Genomic DNA, 18,227 nt, shown 5'->3' with positions numbered 1-18,227 from the left:
AGTACCCCCATCTTATCTAGATTCAGCCTTAGTTTGTTATCCTTCATCCAGCCCATTACCATCTCCAGACAGGCATTTAGGGAGGTTATACCTTCTCCTGATGACACTGACATGAAGAAATAGTTTGGGGTGTTGTCAGCATACTGATAACACCCTGCACCAAATCTCCTGATGATCTCTCCCCGCGATTTCATGTTGCAGAAGTGGTTACCCTCTTCTGCACCTTTTCCAGCTCTACAATGCCCTTCTAAAGATACGGTGACCAGAACTGTATATTGTACTCCAAATGTGACTGCACCATAGATTTGAATAAGGGCATTATCATATTAGCCTATTTATTTTCAGTCCCCTTCAGTGTTCCCTCCAGGAGGGATTCCCAGATTTTGTTGACTACAACTCCTATAACCTCCAAGGAAAAGGAGATTAATCCCATAATCTCCCATAATCTCCAAGGAAAAGGAGAACGGGACCTTTTGGAGGTCCAGTTCTGTGCTTGAATTATTTACATTACTTATATTTTGTATGTCATGGCTGGGTTGGTTCTCTCCTCTTTAGACTGCTTGACAGTATGATGATCACTTAGGTTGGGGGGTATTTTTCCTTGAGGGGTTCAAGATTCTTTATTGATGGATATTGATGCCTATTCTTAGATCTTCTAGACACAATTAATATTATTGTACTCTTTTTTTTTTTTTGGAAAGATCTTGTATGTAAACTTGTATGGTTTTTGTCGGAGTCTCAGAGATGTAACCTTTCTGTTTCTACTTATAATACTAATAAAAGCATTTAAAATCCTTTTTAAAAAGGAAAAGCCATTGCAGCTGGGGATTCTGGGAGCTGTAGTCAACAACAGCTGGGAATCCAGGGGATTAGTGGTCCCCTTCCTAATGACCTCTAGCATGGAATTTGCCTTTTTCACAGCTGCTGAACACAGAGTCAACACTTTCAACGAGCTGCCCGCCATGACCCCATGATCTCTCTCTTGGTCAGTTGCTGACAGCTTAGACCCCCATCAGTGTATATGTGAAATTGGGATTTTTTGCCCCAATATGCATCATTTTACAATTGCTTACATTGAACTGTATTTGCCATTTTGTCTCTAGCTTGTCCAATTTGGAGAGATCCTTTTGGAGCTCCTCACAATCTGTTTTGAATTTCACAACCCTAAATAGTTTAGTGTCATCTGCAAATTTGACAACTTCGCTGGTTACCAATCCACCATTGAAACACAATCCACCCTTAGTCCATGACTGCTACATTTACTCAAGAGTCTTTAGTGGGGGAATTTGTCAAGCCAGTTCATGAGATCTAAGGGGCTGGGCAAAAATTAGGTGCTTTACCCTTTTTTAAAGAAGGCAAAGGGGAGATTGCTCCACATTGGGATGGAATGATATTCCAAGGGGAAGTCAGTTCCAGAAGTTTTTATAATTTTCTACCACAAAACAAGCCACTTATTGGACTTTTTAAAAAACGTTTGAAGTTTAATCCCCCTCCTACAATTTATTAAAATTCATCAGATTGACTGATATGCTTCAAATTAAATATACAGCCATCTTACCTTGCCCTACATCTGTGCCTGATTTCAAAGTCCTAGGCCAAGCCATCCCAGATATATACTAATGTGTGTATAACCCACAGAAGCCCCATTATTCCACACACCTACCTTTGGGGCATCATGGAGGATGCATCTGAAGACAGGCAGGCACAGCACACTGAGCAGCAGCTGGCATGGCAAAGGGCATGCACATGAGGCTGCTTTGGCCCCCACTGGAAAACCTTTTCCATGAGGCAGAAGGAGACCTGCACAAGTCCGTCCCACCCACCCACTGAACAGCTGATCTTGGGGTGGGAGGAGCAGCAGCAGCCTGTCTCCACATTTGTGGAGAGTCTTCTAGGGGTGTGCATGGAACCCTCTGGCCCAGTTTGGTTTGAGGCTCAAATTGCCTCGAACGGAACTGGGCCAGTTCAGTCCAGCCCCCATTGAAAACCCCTCCCGGTCCGGTCCTGCAGATGGCATTTGAGCATGCGCGGCAGCCGCCAAAATGGCGGCCCCTCGTTTTTACGGTGGGCCCGAAAGGGCCAAAAATTCTACACTTACCCGGCCATTGCAGTGATGAGGAAGGCCGGTTGGGGGGGAGGGAACCCACGTGGGACACATACAGACACACACACCCCGCGGCTACAGCAAGCCCCCCGAAGGGGCTACAGGTACTTGCTTTTACATTTTAAATTTTTTTAAAAAAAAGTTCGCAGACCATCCGGTTCCGGTCTGACGGAACCGGTGGGTGGGGTGGTTCAGTTTGATCATGAACCCATGAACCTCCGGACCAAACTGTCAGACCACAGACCACCGGACCGCTTCCACACATCCCTAAAGTCTTCCCATGGCCAGTGCCAGCTTGCAGCATGCAGGGCACAAAGGAGGCAAAGTGCAGAGCTTGCCCCGTCTGTGGCAGAGAGAGATTTTGTGAGGTTTTGTGAGATTTGAGGAAGATGACCAGAAACAGCGTTAGACTAGAAAAGACAACACAAAGATTGAGAGAGAGACAGAGACAGACAGTGTGCCACCCTATGAGACATTCTCTCTGAAGAACTACGAGTTCCAGATCCATGGGAGAGTGAGAGCTGGTGTTGTTGGGATTCAAAGGTCCTAGAACAAGTGTGAATAAATGAGCAAAGCCTCTGGTCTAGACCCCTGGGACATGAAACAGGATCTAAAGGGCATTCATCAACTCATTGGTATATAATTAAAATATGCATGCCATACTGCCATGTCCCACAGTAAAGAATAAAACAGGCAACCAAAATTTAAGGAGCTTTTAAAAAGGAACTAAAGTAAGCTAAAGGACACTTAAAGTCAAAATAAGTTTTTCAAAACAGATATGGAGGCTACTCGGACGATCAGCAAAAATCGGCTAGCCTCCGCTAGCCCAATTTTTGCAGATCGTCGGAACCACCAGGCTCGGCTGTGAGCCCGGTGGTTCTGGAGTGGGTAACCCGCTCAAGAACACCTGCCCCCAAACCAGGTTTGCGGAGTGAGCGCTCCGCAAACCTGGTTTTTAGAATCATGAGTAGCCGCAACATGGCTTCGCGCCATGCCTACTCATGAGTAGACCCCAGGAGGGGCGGCGAAAAGTTGCCTCCCAGATCTGGGGGTCTCCCCAGTATGCCCTGTGCGCTCGCGCAGGGCATACTGGGGCTTCCGGGGACTACGCGGCCCCCGAGCTCCCCAGCCCCCGCCGGCTCCGTCTCAGAGCCGGCAATCATGTGGGCGGCTGATCCGGCCGCCCAGGGCTCCCTTCCCGCTCACCGCCCCAAACTGGGTCTCACAGATCATGAGACCCGGTCCATGGTCTTTTATGGGTAAAAGTAGAAGGGACCCATGTTATATGTTTGTACTGGAATAGAGAAATGATGCTTGGGCATTGAATGGACAGAAGGCAAGCATTCAAGGCTCCTAACTGTGTTGTTTTTGTAGGTCAAATGTATACAGAGTGCCTGTAGAAATGGAGTTGTTTCTTCAGAAGTGATATTAAATTTGTCAGAACATCAGTGAAATAGCCTAATAGCAATTCCTTTGTTTTTACACCTATATTTTATTTATTTCCAAAACAACCTTCCTCTCAGGAGCTCATAGTGGTTTCAAGGTTTATTATGGTTATTGATTGATAAGATGACTCAGTAACACAATAGCACAATAACTTCCATTTAAACAATCTTGAATAAATTCTTGGTGTATCTTGCATGCAGCTACACAGAACTTGGCAACATTTAAAGTTACTCCTGGGTGTTTATCCGACAGCAAAAATAGTAAATAAAAAACTTCGGTGTGTCCTACAAAATGAGATAACATGGGGAGAATCAAATTCGAATGTCATGGTAGATAGAGTAATACAAAATAGTGAGGCCATTCACTCATGGTGCCACTGGACGCTTTCCAGATTAGACCCTAGAATGGGGTCAGGACATATCTCTGAAGTGTGCTTCCACACTTCCTGTGTTGTGACACCGGAGTCCCGATGCTGACTGCAGGGTGCCATTCATAGGTCGGATGCCTTGTTTTGAATTTAATCGCTGCGATTTAGTGCTATGACTTTGTTTATCTGGCATAAAAAAGGTGTTGTTTTTTCGGGTTGTTAGTTTCTACAAGACTGCACCCCCTGCAGGTTTTACATTTTGACTGCAATTTGTCTAAACAAGGCATTTAGCCGCTTTTGAGAGGCTAACTGGAAAGTGCCCGGGGGAGGTCTGTGGGGAAGTCAGGTGCTCGCCTGCCTTCCCCGGCAGATGAGTGCCATCATCTTTGGCTTTGCCATGCCACATGCCCACATGAGCAGCAGCACGGTGAAGACAAAAGCTGGAAGATGGCTAGAAATGGCAGTGGGACGGGCTGTAGTATTTTTACCCAGGGGTGATGGTGCACACAATTGCCTACAGAGGTAAAATGAACAAGAGGTTCCTTTTACCTTGGTAAAAGGCTGGGTTAAAAAACAGAGCCGCCCTCTTCTGGAGCAGCTGGGAACAGAGGGCTCCTGGTGCTCCAGATGACACAAGCCACCTGGGTTACTCCAGCTGGTTCATGTAGTGAGAATAGCCTCAATATGTCCCAATGTCTTGACAAACTCTGCACCTCACTGGCACCACACTGCACTACACCGTTTATTATAGGGGATTTTGTTGAACCGCCCCTCGAGAATCACTGATGGGAGAGCATCAAACCTTGCCAGAGAAAAAGCTCTACTGTATTTGAGTGTAGTAAGAGGGGTGAGATATATGAGAATTTCTGTTCTGTTCTTCCATATCCGAGCATTACCGTGGTTCGAAATCAAAGATAAAGCATTTTGTCTGTCTACATCTTTCAAATGTTGTCTGGGGTAAATCCTAATTTGCTCATAACTGGTAACGACCGTAATGTTAGATGGCATCTCATAAGGGGCTAGCTTGGTTCTTAGGACTCGTTGCCTGTAATATTAAAGCTGTCTGTCTGTCTATCTATCTATCTATCTATCTATCTATCTATCTATCTATCTATCTATCTATCTATTGTTCGATTTAAATACCACTTTTCATAAAACATATCCCAAGGCGGTTTACAAAGGTTAATACAGTAAAATTCTATTAAGTCACATTAAAATATTAAAATCAATAAAGGCCATAAAAACACCAAAAAACCAGCAGCCATAAAACAAACAAACAAACAAACAAGCCAGAGAGGAGAGACTGGCAACCCCTAAGGGGTAAAAGCCTGAACAAATAAAAGCATTTCAGGTTTGTTTGTTGACAGATGTCAGAGACCAGGCAGCCACTGAGAGAACATCCCAGAGCCTGGGGGCAACAACAGAGAAGGTCCTGTCCTGTCCCTCAGTGTTGGCACACAGAGCAAAACCCCATCTGATTACTTTGTTGAGTGGTCAGAAACTTTTGGGCACAAGCGGCCATTCAGCTATCCAAGGCTCAAACTGTTAAGGGCTTTAAAGGTAATAACCAGCACTTGGAATTGGTTCCAGAAAAAAATTGGCAGCCAGTGTGCAGCTCTTTCAAAATAGGTGTAATATGTTCTGAACGAGGAGCTCTATATAGAATCCTAGCTGCTGCATTCTGCACCAATTTAAGTTTCTGAATATTCTTCAAGGGCAGTCCCATGTAAAGCACATTGCCGTAATCCAGCTGTGATGTGCTATGGGTAACTGTGGCCTGATTTGCCTTCTCAAGAAAGGGATGCAGCTACTGCACTAGCTGAAGCTGTGCAAAGGCACCCCTGGCCATCATTTCCACCTGAGCATTCAAAAGCAGAGCCAGGGCGCTTTCCAGATTGCATGCTACAACCGTTTCACTAAGTCCCACATATGCCAGCCTCCAAGCATAAGAGGGCATTTGGGCCTTAACTTGCCACCTGGAACACTGCTCTCAGAAACTTAGTCTGGACACTCATAGTGGTGTCTACAGGGTCATCTGATTTTATCTTCACATTAACCCTATAGGCTATGACAGAGGTACTGACCAACCCAGTGTGCTTCAGGACTGAACAGGGATTTCAACCCAGGTTTCCGTGTTTCTTTCCAAGGAGATTCTACAATATAGGCAATTGCTTCCTTTTGAAAAACAATTTCTGCTTCAGTCCAGTTAGCTTACCTGGGAATAATAAGCACTGAATCCAGCTTGAGACATTTCCATTTCAAAAGAGGCGGCCAGCTTGTCTTTTGTAGCTGTAAAACAGGAAATGCTTGATGTTTTAGCATGCATGGATTAAAATGCTGCTATGACTGCATAGCATAAATAATTTGAAACTGGACAGAAACTGCATAGTTTAGAAGAGTTACAAATGTCCTGGTTTAAACAGCAAGTGAAATAACTAAACCAGACATATTTTAGTAGCAGCAATTTTGTAAAATTGTTGTCCAGCTCTATCAGGTAGCAAATTGGAAATCTTCAATGACATTTTGTTTAGCCACATTGCACTTGTTTCAGACAGATGGTAAGAGGATTCACACAACTGCATGTGTGGGCGGGCGGGCAGAAGGAAGGCTGTTCTAAACTTACCTCTCCCTCCCCCCAGATGGCACCGAAAATGTTGCTGGGAGCATGGACGCTGCACCAAGCAGTGCAGTTCTCTGGAAGTCAGGATGATGTGTCCTGGCCTCCGGGATCCCACAATGCACAGTGTGCCAAGCACAGTGCATTGGGGAATTCCCTCATCAGATGGGTGCTCTAGGCACCCATCTCTGTGTCTCCTTGGGCTGCATGCAAGCCAAGGAGACACACTGCCCTGGCAGTCTGCCACTACCCTGGCAGAGCGCTTCCAATTAGGATGCCTGCCGCCCAAGCAGCCACAGAGCTGGGTGGCAGGAGTGCCTGGCAGCAGGGAAATCCCCCAATGCACTGTGCTCCTTGTGTGGTGCATTGTGGGATGCTGGAGGACTTTCTCCTCCGGATCCCTGCTCTGCCGCTCGCTGTCCCTGTGCTTGTGTGGGTGCATGAGGGGCAGAGGGTTGGGGAGTGGCAGCGTCTGCAGGGAGGCAAGTAGGCGCCTGCCTCCCCACCAGCCCTCCCCAGCACCCCATTTAATGCTTGTGAGAATGACTTTATTGGCTAACATCCAGAGAAGTGCTGCACTAGTGCAAACATGTGTTACACTAGCTTGTTCTGCTAAGGCAGGAGATTGTGTCCCAGATTAGTGCTGGTCCAACCTTTTCCTCAGTCCGTATATGTTGCAGTGATTCTTCAATGCTATCCTTGTTGTGCAAGCACAATGCTTGAGAAGCAGAGCGAGAATACAAGAGACTGAACTATGTACTTTAATCATCGACTCGGCTTGGTCTTTTGTGGTTGCATCTTTGTTCACTGCACTTGTGCAGAATTTGGATGTTAATCATTATCTATCTATCTATCTATATCTATCATATTTTTATACTGCCTGATATGTGCACCTCTAGGTGGTGTACAGAATTATAACACAGAAAATATAAAACAGACTAAAAACAGTTAAAATTTCACAAGAAAAATAAAAACAATCTCATAAGATAAAAACAAAATAGTTTTTTAATTTCACTTTAAAAACAGGTGCATCTTGAGGGTCTTCCTAAAAGCAAACAGAGAAGGAAGTGCTCTTAAAAACTCTCATTTGTTTTTAAGAGAAATGGAGTGGGGTGACAAATACCTCATTTCCCCTAATGTTTTCTGTCCCACTGTTGCCGCTGAACAAAAAGAGTTTTGCAGGCTTTTGAAGCACTATAAAGCCCTGCAAAACCTGTTTACCAGAGATGACCATGTGATAAGTACACAGGTATGCCAAAAAAAGAACCCACAACACAACATAATCACCTAAAAGACTATGATCACAAGCAACAATGCCTGTTTCATAGCAACTCCAATTTCCTAAAAAAATCTGTCTATTTCTAGCCTGACACAACTATAAAATCTGGTGTGTCTGGTGCTGCAGTCTGGTTAACATAATTAGTTGCTTCATTTTGAACCTACAAAGATTTTTGCCAGTTCTCATTTTCCTTTCTTAAGAAGCTTCAAAGCAAAATGGAGCTATCATTCTCAAAAGAACAAAAGTATTTTCAAAGTACAAATATAAATGTGATCTCTGTTGATTGTTTCCAGGACATTACTATAGTTTGAAAGCTATTACATAATTTGGCAGATTAACACCTCAGTTTACACATAATGAGAGAGCATAGGAGAATCATACAGACAGATTTCTTGGCAGGGAATTTAGAGCAGATTATAAATGGTGAGAGTGAACATCACTCTCAGTGAACTCATGTAGTTTAGCAGACATATGATCTATATAGTGCATTAGAAGGTAACCCAGTAGTTACTGGGGTTTGCACCAGCCCAGCACGTTGAGGATTGGAGCATATGTCCTCCAAAGATGGCTAACCAGCAGATTTAGGCATCTGCTTCATGAGATAGTCTTACTTGAGTTGTAATTGACGGTTGATACAATGACAGAGCCATTCACTAACATTTATGATGCACCCATTATATATTCTGAAATGATGCCGTCAGATTTAGGCCAAGTTCTTCTGAGCTGGTAAACTTGTGTCTTGACTGTATTATTTTAGACTGTATAATGGTTGTATCATGCTGCCTTCAGTATCCTGAAGGTCCCTGAGGGCTGGGGTATCTTCAGGGACATATTTTTGGGGACACTGGAGCCAGCAGAGGGAGTAGGGGGGGTTGGCAAAAAGGCTTCTCCTCCCTTGGGCGAGTGAAACATTCTTCCATGAGTCTGACATGTGTAGATGGCACCCAATGCTTTTCATTGCCAAACAGTACATTAATTTATTCAAATTTAGGCCTAGTTCTCCTAAGTCAGTAAACTTGTATCTTGGCCATATCACTTCAGACTGCAAGTGAGGATTCACATGATTGAATAGTCTCCCAAAATAATATTCCCCACAAACAGAAAACTAGATGTCATGGCAAAGGATTCCAGCCTAGCCTTTTCCCTCACACGATAGGTTTCTATGGGTAGGGATGTTTCTAGTGGGTCTGTTGATCATGTGAACCCTCTTACTCACAGTTTGAAGTAGCACAGTCGAGACAAGCAGCCCATTCTCACAATTAAGTGAGAAGACTTGAGGGCAGGCAGCGGAGAAGGTGGCAGCAGCTTGCCTTCCCTACAGATGATCCTTGGAGAGTTGCTGAGTGCACAAATTGTGTGCCCAGGTGTTCTGCAGCTACCACAGACAGCACAGAGGTGTGGGGGTCAGGATGTGTTGTCCCTCCCCCACCTCGGAAACATCAGGATAAACCTGTTCAGATATCTCATGCTGTAGCAGTTTACAGGATGATCAAACAGTATAAACTGTAGCACTGGATATAGTTGTAATTATTTTTTGCTATATTTATTAAAACATAAATGCTTTAGTTTTATTTTTAAAAAAGAAAATATTATGCGCTAAGATGCATGCAGTTCATTTTGTGCCTTTAAAACAGTAAAGGACACAAAAATAAGCACTGTATAAATTTCATATCCCCCCCCCCAAATTTCTATCCCCACCCCCAACTGGCTCCTCAAAAACCCAGGGGGGAAGCTGAAGGATGAAGGCAGCCCTCAGGTCATGGCAGGGGTTCTGGCTTGGTTCCGTCTGGTTCTCCTGGTGTGGAGAATTCCAGTGGCATGGGATCACCCAGGGTTTGAGTCCTAAGATTTCACACTCTGAGGTCATTCACACAATCAAAAACTGTGTCCTACCCAGGTTTGGGAGCTGTGTGTGCTCCCAATTTTCAGTTGTATGGAAGCAAGGTAAGAGGAAAAGCTCCTACCTTGCTGCCACATAATCACTTCTACCCAGGTCTTCCTCCTACCTTGCTTCCATACAACCAAAAATTGGGAGCACACACAGCTCCCAAACCTGGGTAGAAAACAGATTTTGATTGTGTGAATGACCTCTCTGTCTCATCTCCTGAATTGTCCACCTCATCTTCCAGTTGGGGAGATTATGGATCTGCGGTCATGACAGAAGTCTGCTCATCCTCGCCCCATCCCTAATTTATTAGCACTCTTTCATTTGCTCTTAACTGTCCATCTTGGCCCTATTTCTCCTTATTGTGGATTCCACTTGTCTATCTTGTCCACCTTTGTCTTTCTTCCGTACCCTTCCTTCCTTCTTTCTCCCACACCCGTCCTTCCTTCTTTCTCCCTATACTGTTGTCCCACTTTATCTTGCTTTCCCTTCCACCTGCATTGTCTACCTCTCCAGCCACTTCTAGTCATCCTTATGCTTTTTTCAGAATATGTGGGGATAAGGGAGAAACCACCTCCACCTCTGACAGAATACTGCTCTTTAAATGTAGACCTGGTTTCCTACTCAGAGATTGAGAACAGCTGCAGTCTAACAGATGCAATGTAAATTTCAAAAAACCCTCTGATGACATGCACAGCACTCGTGCGTGCATTCCTTGGTGGATCACCTCCAGGGTCCAGCTGCAGGTTTGTGTTCATACCCCATGTGCAGAACAGATGCAAAGAAAGGGAGCTGGGATGTGGGGAGGGGAATGTGCAAAAACCTGCAGCTGGATCTGGATTCAAAGAGGCTTCTTTGAAATTTACATGGCAGCCATTCACACTGCAGAAGAAGGAAGTCTCATTCCATTTAATGCACAGCTTTCCTCTTCAGCAGCGTGGGTACAATCATACACACGAGAGCATTACCTCTAGCTGCATGTGTTTTCCCTCTTGTGCTCATACAGCTTTGTTGGGATGCCGCCAAAGTGTACAGTAATAAGCAAGGACAAGAATACTCTTCACAAGCCAAGCCGGGGGTGGGGTGGGAGCCTTTAATTGAAACAAGCTGCAATACTGAGACACTATCTTATCCAAACATTATTTCTTTACGAAACCAATTATCCTAATGAGATTCCTAATCATTTGCTAGCAATGAAATGCCCACTCATATGCTTATTCTTATATTTATTGCTCTCTGTGGACACTAATACAAATGTCATCCACAAACAAACCTGGCACGATTATTCAGGAAAGGCCAAGATATTTAAGTGTGAAATATACACAGATGTTTGTCCTGCTGGGAAACATTTGCAAAATGCTCCTACTGCTGCCTAACATTTTTTAAAGCAGAGAATGCAGCAGTGATGCTATTCCTGCCCGTGCATTTTATAATCCAAGGGCAAAGCAAGGTTTGAAAGAGAGTGCAAAGAACTGAGATTGTGAAGTTTCTCTAGGAACATAGGAAAATAAGAAGTTGCTTTATTCCAAGTCAGAACTTTGGTCCATCTAGCTCAGTATCATCTGCACTGACTGGCAGTGGGTCTCCAAGGTTTCAGGCAGGAATCTTTCCCAGCAGGAGTCTTTCCTACCTGGAGATGCCAGTGAATGAACATGCGACCTTCTGCATGCAAAGGCGATGCTCTACCACTGAGCTACTGTGGCCCCATCCCATCTCTCTTTTTCATTCTAGTTGCAAAAGTATCAGAGCTTGAGGGCACAGCAGACACTGAACCTGGGACCTAAAGGATTCCAGTCAAAGGTTCCACTTGTGAACTACCACAACATACACTCCAACCTGTTACAGATAATAATGGAAGTACGCTTGTTTATGAGAGGGTGGGGTTAGGGACAGAGTCCTGTAGCCTAATATAACGGTATGTTGTACAATGGGGGAACTAACACAATATAGACTCAAATGTTCCACAAAGGGCACTTCCAGACAGGCTCTTGTACTATGAGCCAGTAGCTGCTTTACTGCATTCGGCACATGCAGAATAGCAATGTTCCTTCCACACTATATTCGCACATGACATGAAACTAGAGGTCCTTTCACCTCCTTTTTTGTACATCCAAATGCAAGCAACCATGCTTTTGTAAAGAAATGGACCAGGGATTTCCCTCCCCTAAACTGTACCTTCAGTTTGTAGTGAGTTTCACCGCCTTTAACTCCAGTTCTGCAGTGCCAGTATTATGTCTGAACACTGTCACCCCAATTCCCCCCTTAGGCAACCAGAGTTGAGGGCGTAAGCTCCTCCCTCACTCTGGCTGTTATTGGCTGCCAGGGCTGTCTTTCATTAGAGAAAGCAGCCCCAGTAGCCAGTTCCCCCTCCTCTCTGCAGTCAGCGAACTGAATGCAGATGGGAGAGCAGGTGGGGGGGGGCATGGACCTGTGTTTTCACCTTACAGTCCAAGGCAGCTGGTGTATTTTGGAGCACTATGTCTCATCCACACTAGTTGGCACTGCAGAAAAGTTGAATTTTCTGTATTAATAAATCAATCAGATTAAGAACAGAGGAAACACAGGTGCACAATAGATGGCTGAGGATGTCATGAGACTTCACATAAAGAATGAGTGGATAAAGTGAGATGATCCCAGACTAAATACTCCTGGCAGTGCCGTCCATATGACCACCAACTCTATCATGGAGCTGGTAGGGGCAGTGGGGATCGGGGGCTCCCCAGCCCCCGGAAGTCCCAGGATGCAGGGCAATCTGGGGGGACCCCCATGCCAGGAGGCTGTTTGTAGCTTCCTGGTTGGGGGTCTTCTCATGTGTCACCGTGGCACAGTGCTATGCTGCAGCAGCACACGATCAGTCAAATGGGGTTAGCTGAACGCTCACTCTGCTAACCTCATTTAATGGGGGGGGGACTTAGGCGGGCTAACCGCTAGGAGCCGCATAGCTTCCAGCGGTTCCCACAACCGTGGGAAAGTGGTCTGGGCTCCCTTAGCCCACTTGCCTGCGGACGTGAGAATAGCCTAAGTAAGTGACTAGCTCAGGGTTGGCAAACCAAAGGCGCTCCAGCTGCTGTTGAAATATAATTTCCATTACCCTGGCTGCAATGCTCTGCTGCCCATCTCTTCTCTACTCAAATTTCCATGTGGAGCAGAACCTGATCCAAGCTGGCTGCGGCTACTGCTGCACCTTTTCCTCCTTCCTCCCCCACAGCTTTCTATGCAAAAATAGGAGCCACTTGAGCAGGAGGTGGCACTGATGCGGTGGGCACCATGCCATCTGGGGTTACCTTTTCCAATGCCCCAGAGAGCATTTCCCGCACCATTTCTTGGCCGCTGCCAAGCAAGAAAGTGGGGATTGCGGTGGCAGGGGAGGCAGAAGACATTTGTTTGTTTGTTTGTTTTGGGGTGGTGTTGGATGTTTTCCCCTCGCTCCTTCTCTCTCCCACCCCCCCCAGTCTGGAAAGTGCACACACCTCCTCTGCTCCTCCACCAGCACCACCAACTTGCTAGCTTTTAGCCAATCAGGTTTCCTCTCTACCATGCAGTAACCATCAAGACTTCTTGTTCCAGCAAAACCCGTGTAAACGGATTGCGGCATCTTTCCCCCCTCTCCCCCCCTAGCCATCCTCCCCCTCTTTCTTTCTATTTCCCCACCCCTTCTTTCTTTTCTCAGTGTGACTCCTCTGAAAGCTTCTCTCCCCCGCCCCCACTACATATTCTGAGCATCACAAGCAGCTTCCTGCCCCAAAGAGCTCCCGGAGTGGCTGGTTCAGTGTTTCTACAGAAACTGTCATTCAGCTCCTCCCCTCTGGGCCCCCTCCACATGATTTCCTCCCTCCTCCCCTTCTCTACACATGAAACACCTGGAAGCTACTCTTCTGGGTGCTTTGCTTTAATTGGGGCAGATGTTGGTACCAGGATACAGTACTAAGATCACAAACTTGTCTCTTGCCATATGTTATCAACTTTTTTTTTTAAAGTCAAAGCAAAACAAACCCTGAAGTTGGGTGATGAGTTATTTTTGAATGAATTGCCAAGGAAGAGTTAAGTGAGACTTGGGTTCCAATCCATTATCCTTTCACACAGTCCACTTACTGGAGATAAGCCTATACAACGTCCTTTGTATGCCTACTCAGAAGTAAACCCCAATCACAGTGTTGTTTGTTTATTTTAATTCAGGTTTTCTTAAACTTGGGCCCCCAGATGTTGTTGGACTACAACTCCCACCATCCCCAGACATGGCCTTTGTGGCTGAGGATTATGGGAGTTGTAGTCCAACAACATCTGGGGGCCCAAGTTTAAGAAACTCTGTCAGACCACTAACTTAATTATATCACTCCATCGGTGGGTGGTGTACAATGAATAAAAACCAAAGATAATTAAACAAACAATAAATTAAAACAATGTTATATAGCTGCTTCCCTTGTAAATGCAGAGGAAACTTATGCTGTTTGAACTAGAGCTTTGTTTATTTTCTAAAAAACTGATTATATTAAAAACTCATGCAGAAAACTAACAGAGCAGCGAAAGGGCTGGGGTGGGGGAGAATCTTTTTCCATGATGTGATTGTTTTCCATTTTTTAAGGAGGTGTTTGTTTTTTTACATGTGGTAACGCATGTAAAAAAGCATGGTGGATGATATTTTTGGGGAATGGAAGTTATGTAAATATGTAAAAATTTGTATGTTTGTGTGTATGTGTGTTTACATAAAATATATATATTGTATTAAAATGTTAATGAGTCCCCTACATGTTGATTCGCCCCCAGCCCCACTCCCCTCTAGGGACAGCCCTGAGGTCACGTGTGTGTGTGGGGGGGTTGCAGGCAGCCTGCGCACACATAGGGTCAGGAGGCAAGAGCACCCGGATGAGAAAGGCTCCCTCAATGCACTGTGCTTCTGGCCTGGTGCACTGAGGGATGCCAGAGGACTTCCTCCTCCAGCTCTCTGCTCCGCCACTTGTCGTGCCACCAGCCGTGTGCTCTGCCATTTGTCGTGCCACCAGTCATGCCACTTGTCATGCCACCAATTAAATGGCAGAGCCTCTGAGCAAAATGTGATCATGTGCAGGGAGGCAGGCAAGAGCCTGCCCTGCTCCAGCCCTCCGCCCCGCCAAGTATGTTGATCATGTGCATGACCTTAATAGCCCCTTTTATTCCAGTAGTCCAATTCACATCACTGGGATGGTAAGTTTTGATTTGTCCTACAAAGGGTGAAGGGTGTCCTGAAGTGGTGTGGCCTGTGCGGCTGAGGCAAGGTCTCACCCCATTAACCACGTATGGGCCCAGAGCTCAATGAGGTAGACTATCTCAGACTAACTTATGCTGGCTATTAGTGGCTATCGTCATTCTGCCCTACTTGCCAAGTATCTTGTGCCAATTGTCTAGAAAGCTGCTGGACAGAATATTGACCTAAATGTAGGCAAGTCTTCAAGAAGAGAAATGAGTCAGTCTGGCTCCTGTTTTAGCCCACAAATGATTAAGCCTCAATGAAGCTCTTCTCACGATTGGTGAGAAGAGCTTCTGCCGGGTGTGCGGGGAGAGTGGGCTTAGCCTGCTCTCTTCACAGATGATCAAAAGGCAGCCCTGGGCAGCTGGATCGGCTGCCCACATGACTGATGGCTCCGTCACGGAGCCGGTGGGGGCTGCAGGGATCGGCGGCTGCGCAGCCTCCGGAAGTTCCAGGATGCCCCATGCAAGTGCACGGGGCATCCTAGAGAGACCCCTGAGCCAGGAGACTGCTTGCAGCCTCCCCGTCAGGGGTCTACTCGTGTGTCGCGGCATGCTGTGGTGACACATGAGCAACCAGATGAGGTTAACAGATTGCTTGCTCCGTTAATCTCATTAAAGGGGAGTCGGAATTAGGCGGGCTAGCCGTCTTGGGAGCACCGGGCTCACCTGCGAGCTTGGTGGTTCCCACGATCTCTGGAAAGCGGGCTAAGCTCCCTTAGCCCACTTTCTAGGGATTGTGGGAATAGCCTCACTATCTCTGGCTAACTCTTGGGTTCTACTGAGTGGCTGTCATATACTAAATGGGCTAAGCATACAAAGATGGACATGTTTTTACTTCTATGAAGGGATGTCTCACTGTCTTATTTATTTCTTTATTCATATTTACATTTTTAATATGTATACCCTGCTCTTTGTCCTAAAACCCCAAGGCGGTTAACAACAAGATATAACAATAAAATTGAATACAACGTAAAAACAATAATCAAACTCAATTTTTAAAAACCCCATAAAAACAGAACAAAATATAGCTAGAAATTTTAAAAGAGCAGGGAGAACTCATTGGCCAAAAGCCTGAATAAAAAGGGCAGTCTTCACTTTCCTCCTAAAGGCTGGGAGAGAGGGATCCATCTGAGTCTCAGCTGAAAGGGAGTTCCACAGTCTGGGGGGCGATAATTGAGTAGGCCCTGTCCTGCGTACCTGACAAACAGGCCTTAGCACATGGAGCAGAACCCTGCCAGCTGATCTAGTCAGGTGGATAGATTCAGCTGGGAGCAGGTGATCCCAAAGGTACCTGGGGCCCAAACCGTTACATTGCTATAATTACTGGAAGGCATAACAAGACAGAAAATAATCACAACAAATGTTCTTAAAACCCACTTATTTTGCAACATATGCAAAAGAGCCTTTAAGCATTGCGGAATCATGCTTCCTTCCAATGAAAGCTGAAATGACTTCCTGACTAGATGGACCTAACACAGCAATTGTTATTCTCTCAGATTCTTGAGAATTGTACAAAAGGATGCCAAAATCACTAGACAGATCCCCCCGCCCCCAACCCAGAATGGATCTCTCTTGATGAAAGTGCATAATGGAAGAATTCAGCAGTAGGCACTCCCTTTTATAGCACAACTATACTACAGAACATTAAACAACAAACAAACAAGAAAAGAAAAAGAAAACCTACCTTCCAGGGAAAATATTCTCTCCCCAAGAGCTTCAACAATAGTAAGCAAAGCTACTTCATCTGAGACGTTGAAAAAATGATTTTCAGTTGGCTCACTTGCAATTGATTTTATTTCCTCAACAAACTTCTCGGTGCTTCGATTCCCCCTGTTGTAATAGCCAAGAATCTATGGCATTAAAAACAACAACACACATTAGTTACAGCGGCTGACATCCAATCTAATGAAGCATACTTGCAGCAAAGGAAGCACACATGCACTATGTTGCTTTCCAGACTAAAGCAGTGTGGGCGCTTTCATGCCCCCCCCCCATTTTTGCCTATCTTTTCTACCCGCTGAAGTGCCACCCAAAAATATGTCTAAGGGCTGCACAAGCCTTGGGGAATATTTTGAGGTGGCATGGAGAACTTCAGAGGGAAGGGGAGAGCAGCAACAATCCCACTCAAAAGCACCTGTGCTGCTTTAGTCTGGAATACAGCACAATGCATGTGCACTTCTTTTGCTGCAAGCATGCTCCATTAATCTGGATGTCATCCAGGTGTTTTAAAAAGGCATTTTCTAGAGTTTACAACTGGGAGTGTAGGAACATATCAGAGAAAGACAGGCATTATTGCCCTGAGATGTAAAGAGAATATACAGTCTAACCTGATCCCAATCAAATATACTGACTTTCTGTGATCAACCCTGGTTCTTTGGGTCTGGACAAATGCCATAGCTAATAACACCAGAATTGTTATAGTCTCTGGTAGCATACCATAACCTTAGAAACTCTTGAAGTTCTTGATGAAGAACTGTGATTGCATGCTGTGAAGTGATCTTTTAGCAACATTTCCCCAAAGCATTGCTCACTGTTAGAAGTTGAAGGGAAAACAGAGCACACATACAGCTTCAATAATTACTTTTTTAAAAAGTAGGCAGTAATCTTCAATGTAGACAAAAACCTGGAACTAATACAATATTGTGCTCCCTGCTGTTAACAGTAAAAAGCATCTCAGATCATGATCTGGGAGAATAAAATACATGTGTTTGTACAAGAGTGGCTGTCTATCTCTGTTGTACCATCGCATCTATTTTATGAGCCCTTTTCATACAGTTAATGCAAAGCCTTTTCAGGGGGTGGGGTAATTGCCCCAGGCCCCACACATGGAGGGGTCTCATTCGAAGTACGGTTCAGTATTCGAAAAGATCAGTTTGATCATTTTTCATCCAAGGCAGTAAAACTAATTAAGAGTAATTTCAGGTTTTTTGGCTGTCATATTGATACAGAATGCAGTGTGGCTGACATACTGTGCAATGCTATGCACATGGTGGAATGCAATTTTTGTGCAGCATGCCACAGCACTGTTGTGCAAGTGCAAAAATTATGCAGGCGACTGCATAAGACTGCACAACAGTGTAGGCATTATATATAATGGTCACACTGTTGCCCGACTCCATTGCTGCAATTGTTGTGCTTGTGCAAGAGTCCACTGCATGCATAAATTGTACAGTATGTCAACCAAAGAGAAGAAAGTGTGGTGGGGGAGGACTTCAAATGAACATTCTGCCCCCGGGCCTCTCAGAGTCTTAAAAAGGCCCTGAATTAATGTGTGCAGGCTGAAAATGTGTAAAGGTATGTGTA

The 18,227-nt window shown here is 45.2% G+C and overlaps 1 protein-coding gene across 2 annotated transcripts in view; it reads right to left on the bottom strand.

The window, feature by feature from the left end:
- Nucleotides 1-18,227, bottom strand: part of ITGA1 (integrin subunit alpha 1) — a 134,014-nt gene that overhangs the window by 57,470 nt on the left and 58,317 nt on the right. For both annotated transcript variants that reach the window (XM_053297216.1, XM_053297217.1), the window contains exons 9-10: nucleotides 16,609-16,774; nucleotides 6,133-6,206 (exon numbers count right to left, since the gene is read on the bottom strand). In XM_053297216.1, coding sequence (XP_053153191.1) covers nucleotides 6,133-6,206; nucleotides 16,609-16,774 — 240 coding nt within the window. The remainder of the gene's footprint in view (nucleotides 1-6,132; nucleotides 6,207-16,608; nucleotides 16,775-18,227) is intronic.

Source organism: Hemicordylus capensis, chromosome 2 (genome assembly GCF_027244095.1).
Source record: "Hemicordylus capensis ecotype Gifberg chromosome 2, rHemCap1.1.pri, whole genome shotgun sequence".
NCBI lineage: Eukaryota > Metazoa > Chordata > Lepidosauria > Squamata > Cordylidae > Hemicordylus > Hemicordylus capensis.
This window is presented reverse-complemented; position numbering and strand designations above follow the sequence as displayed.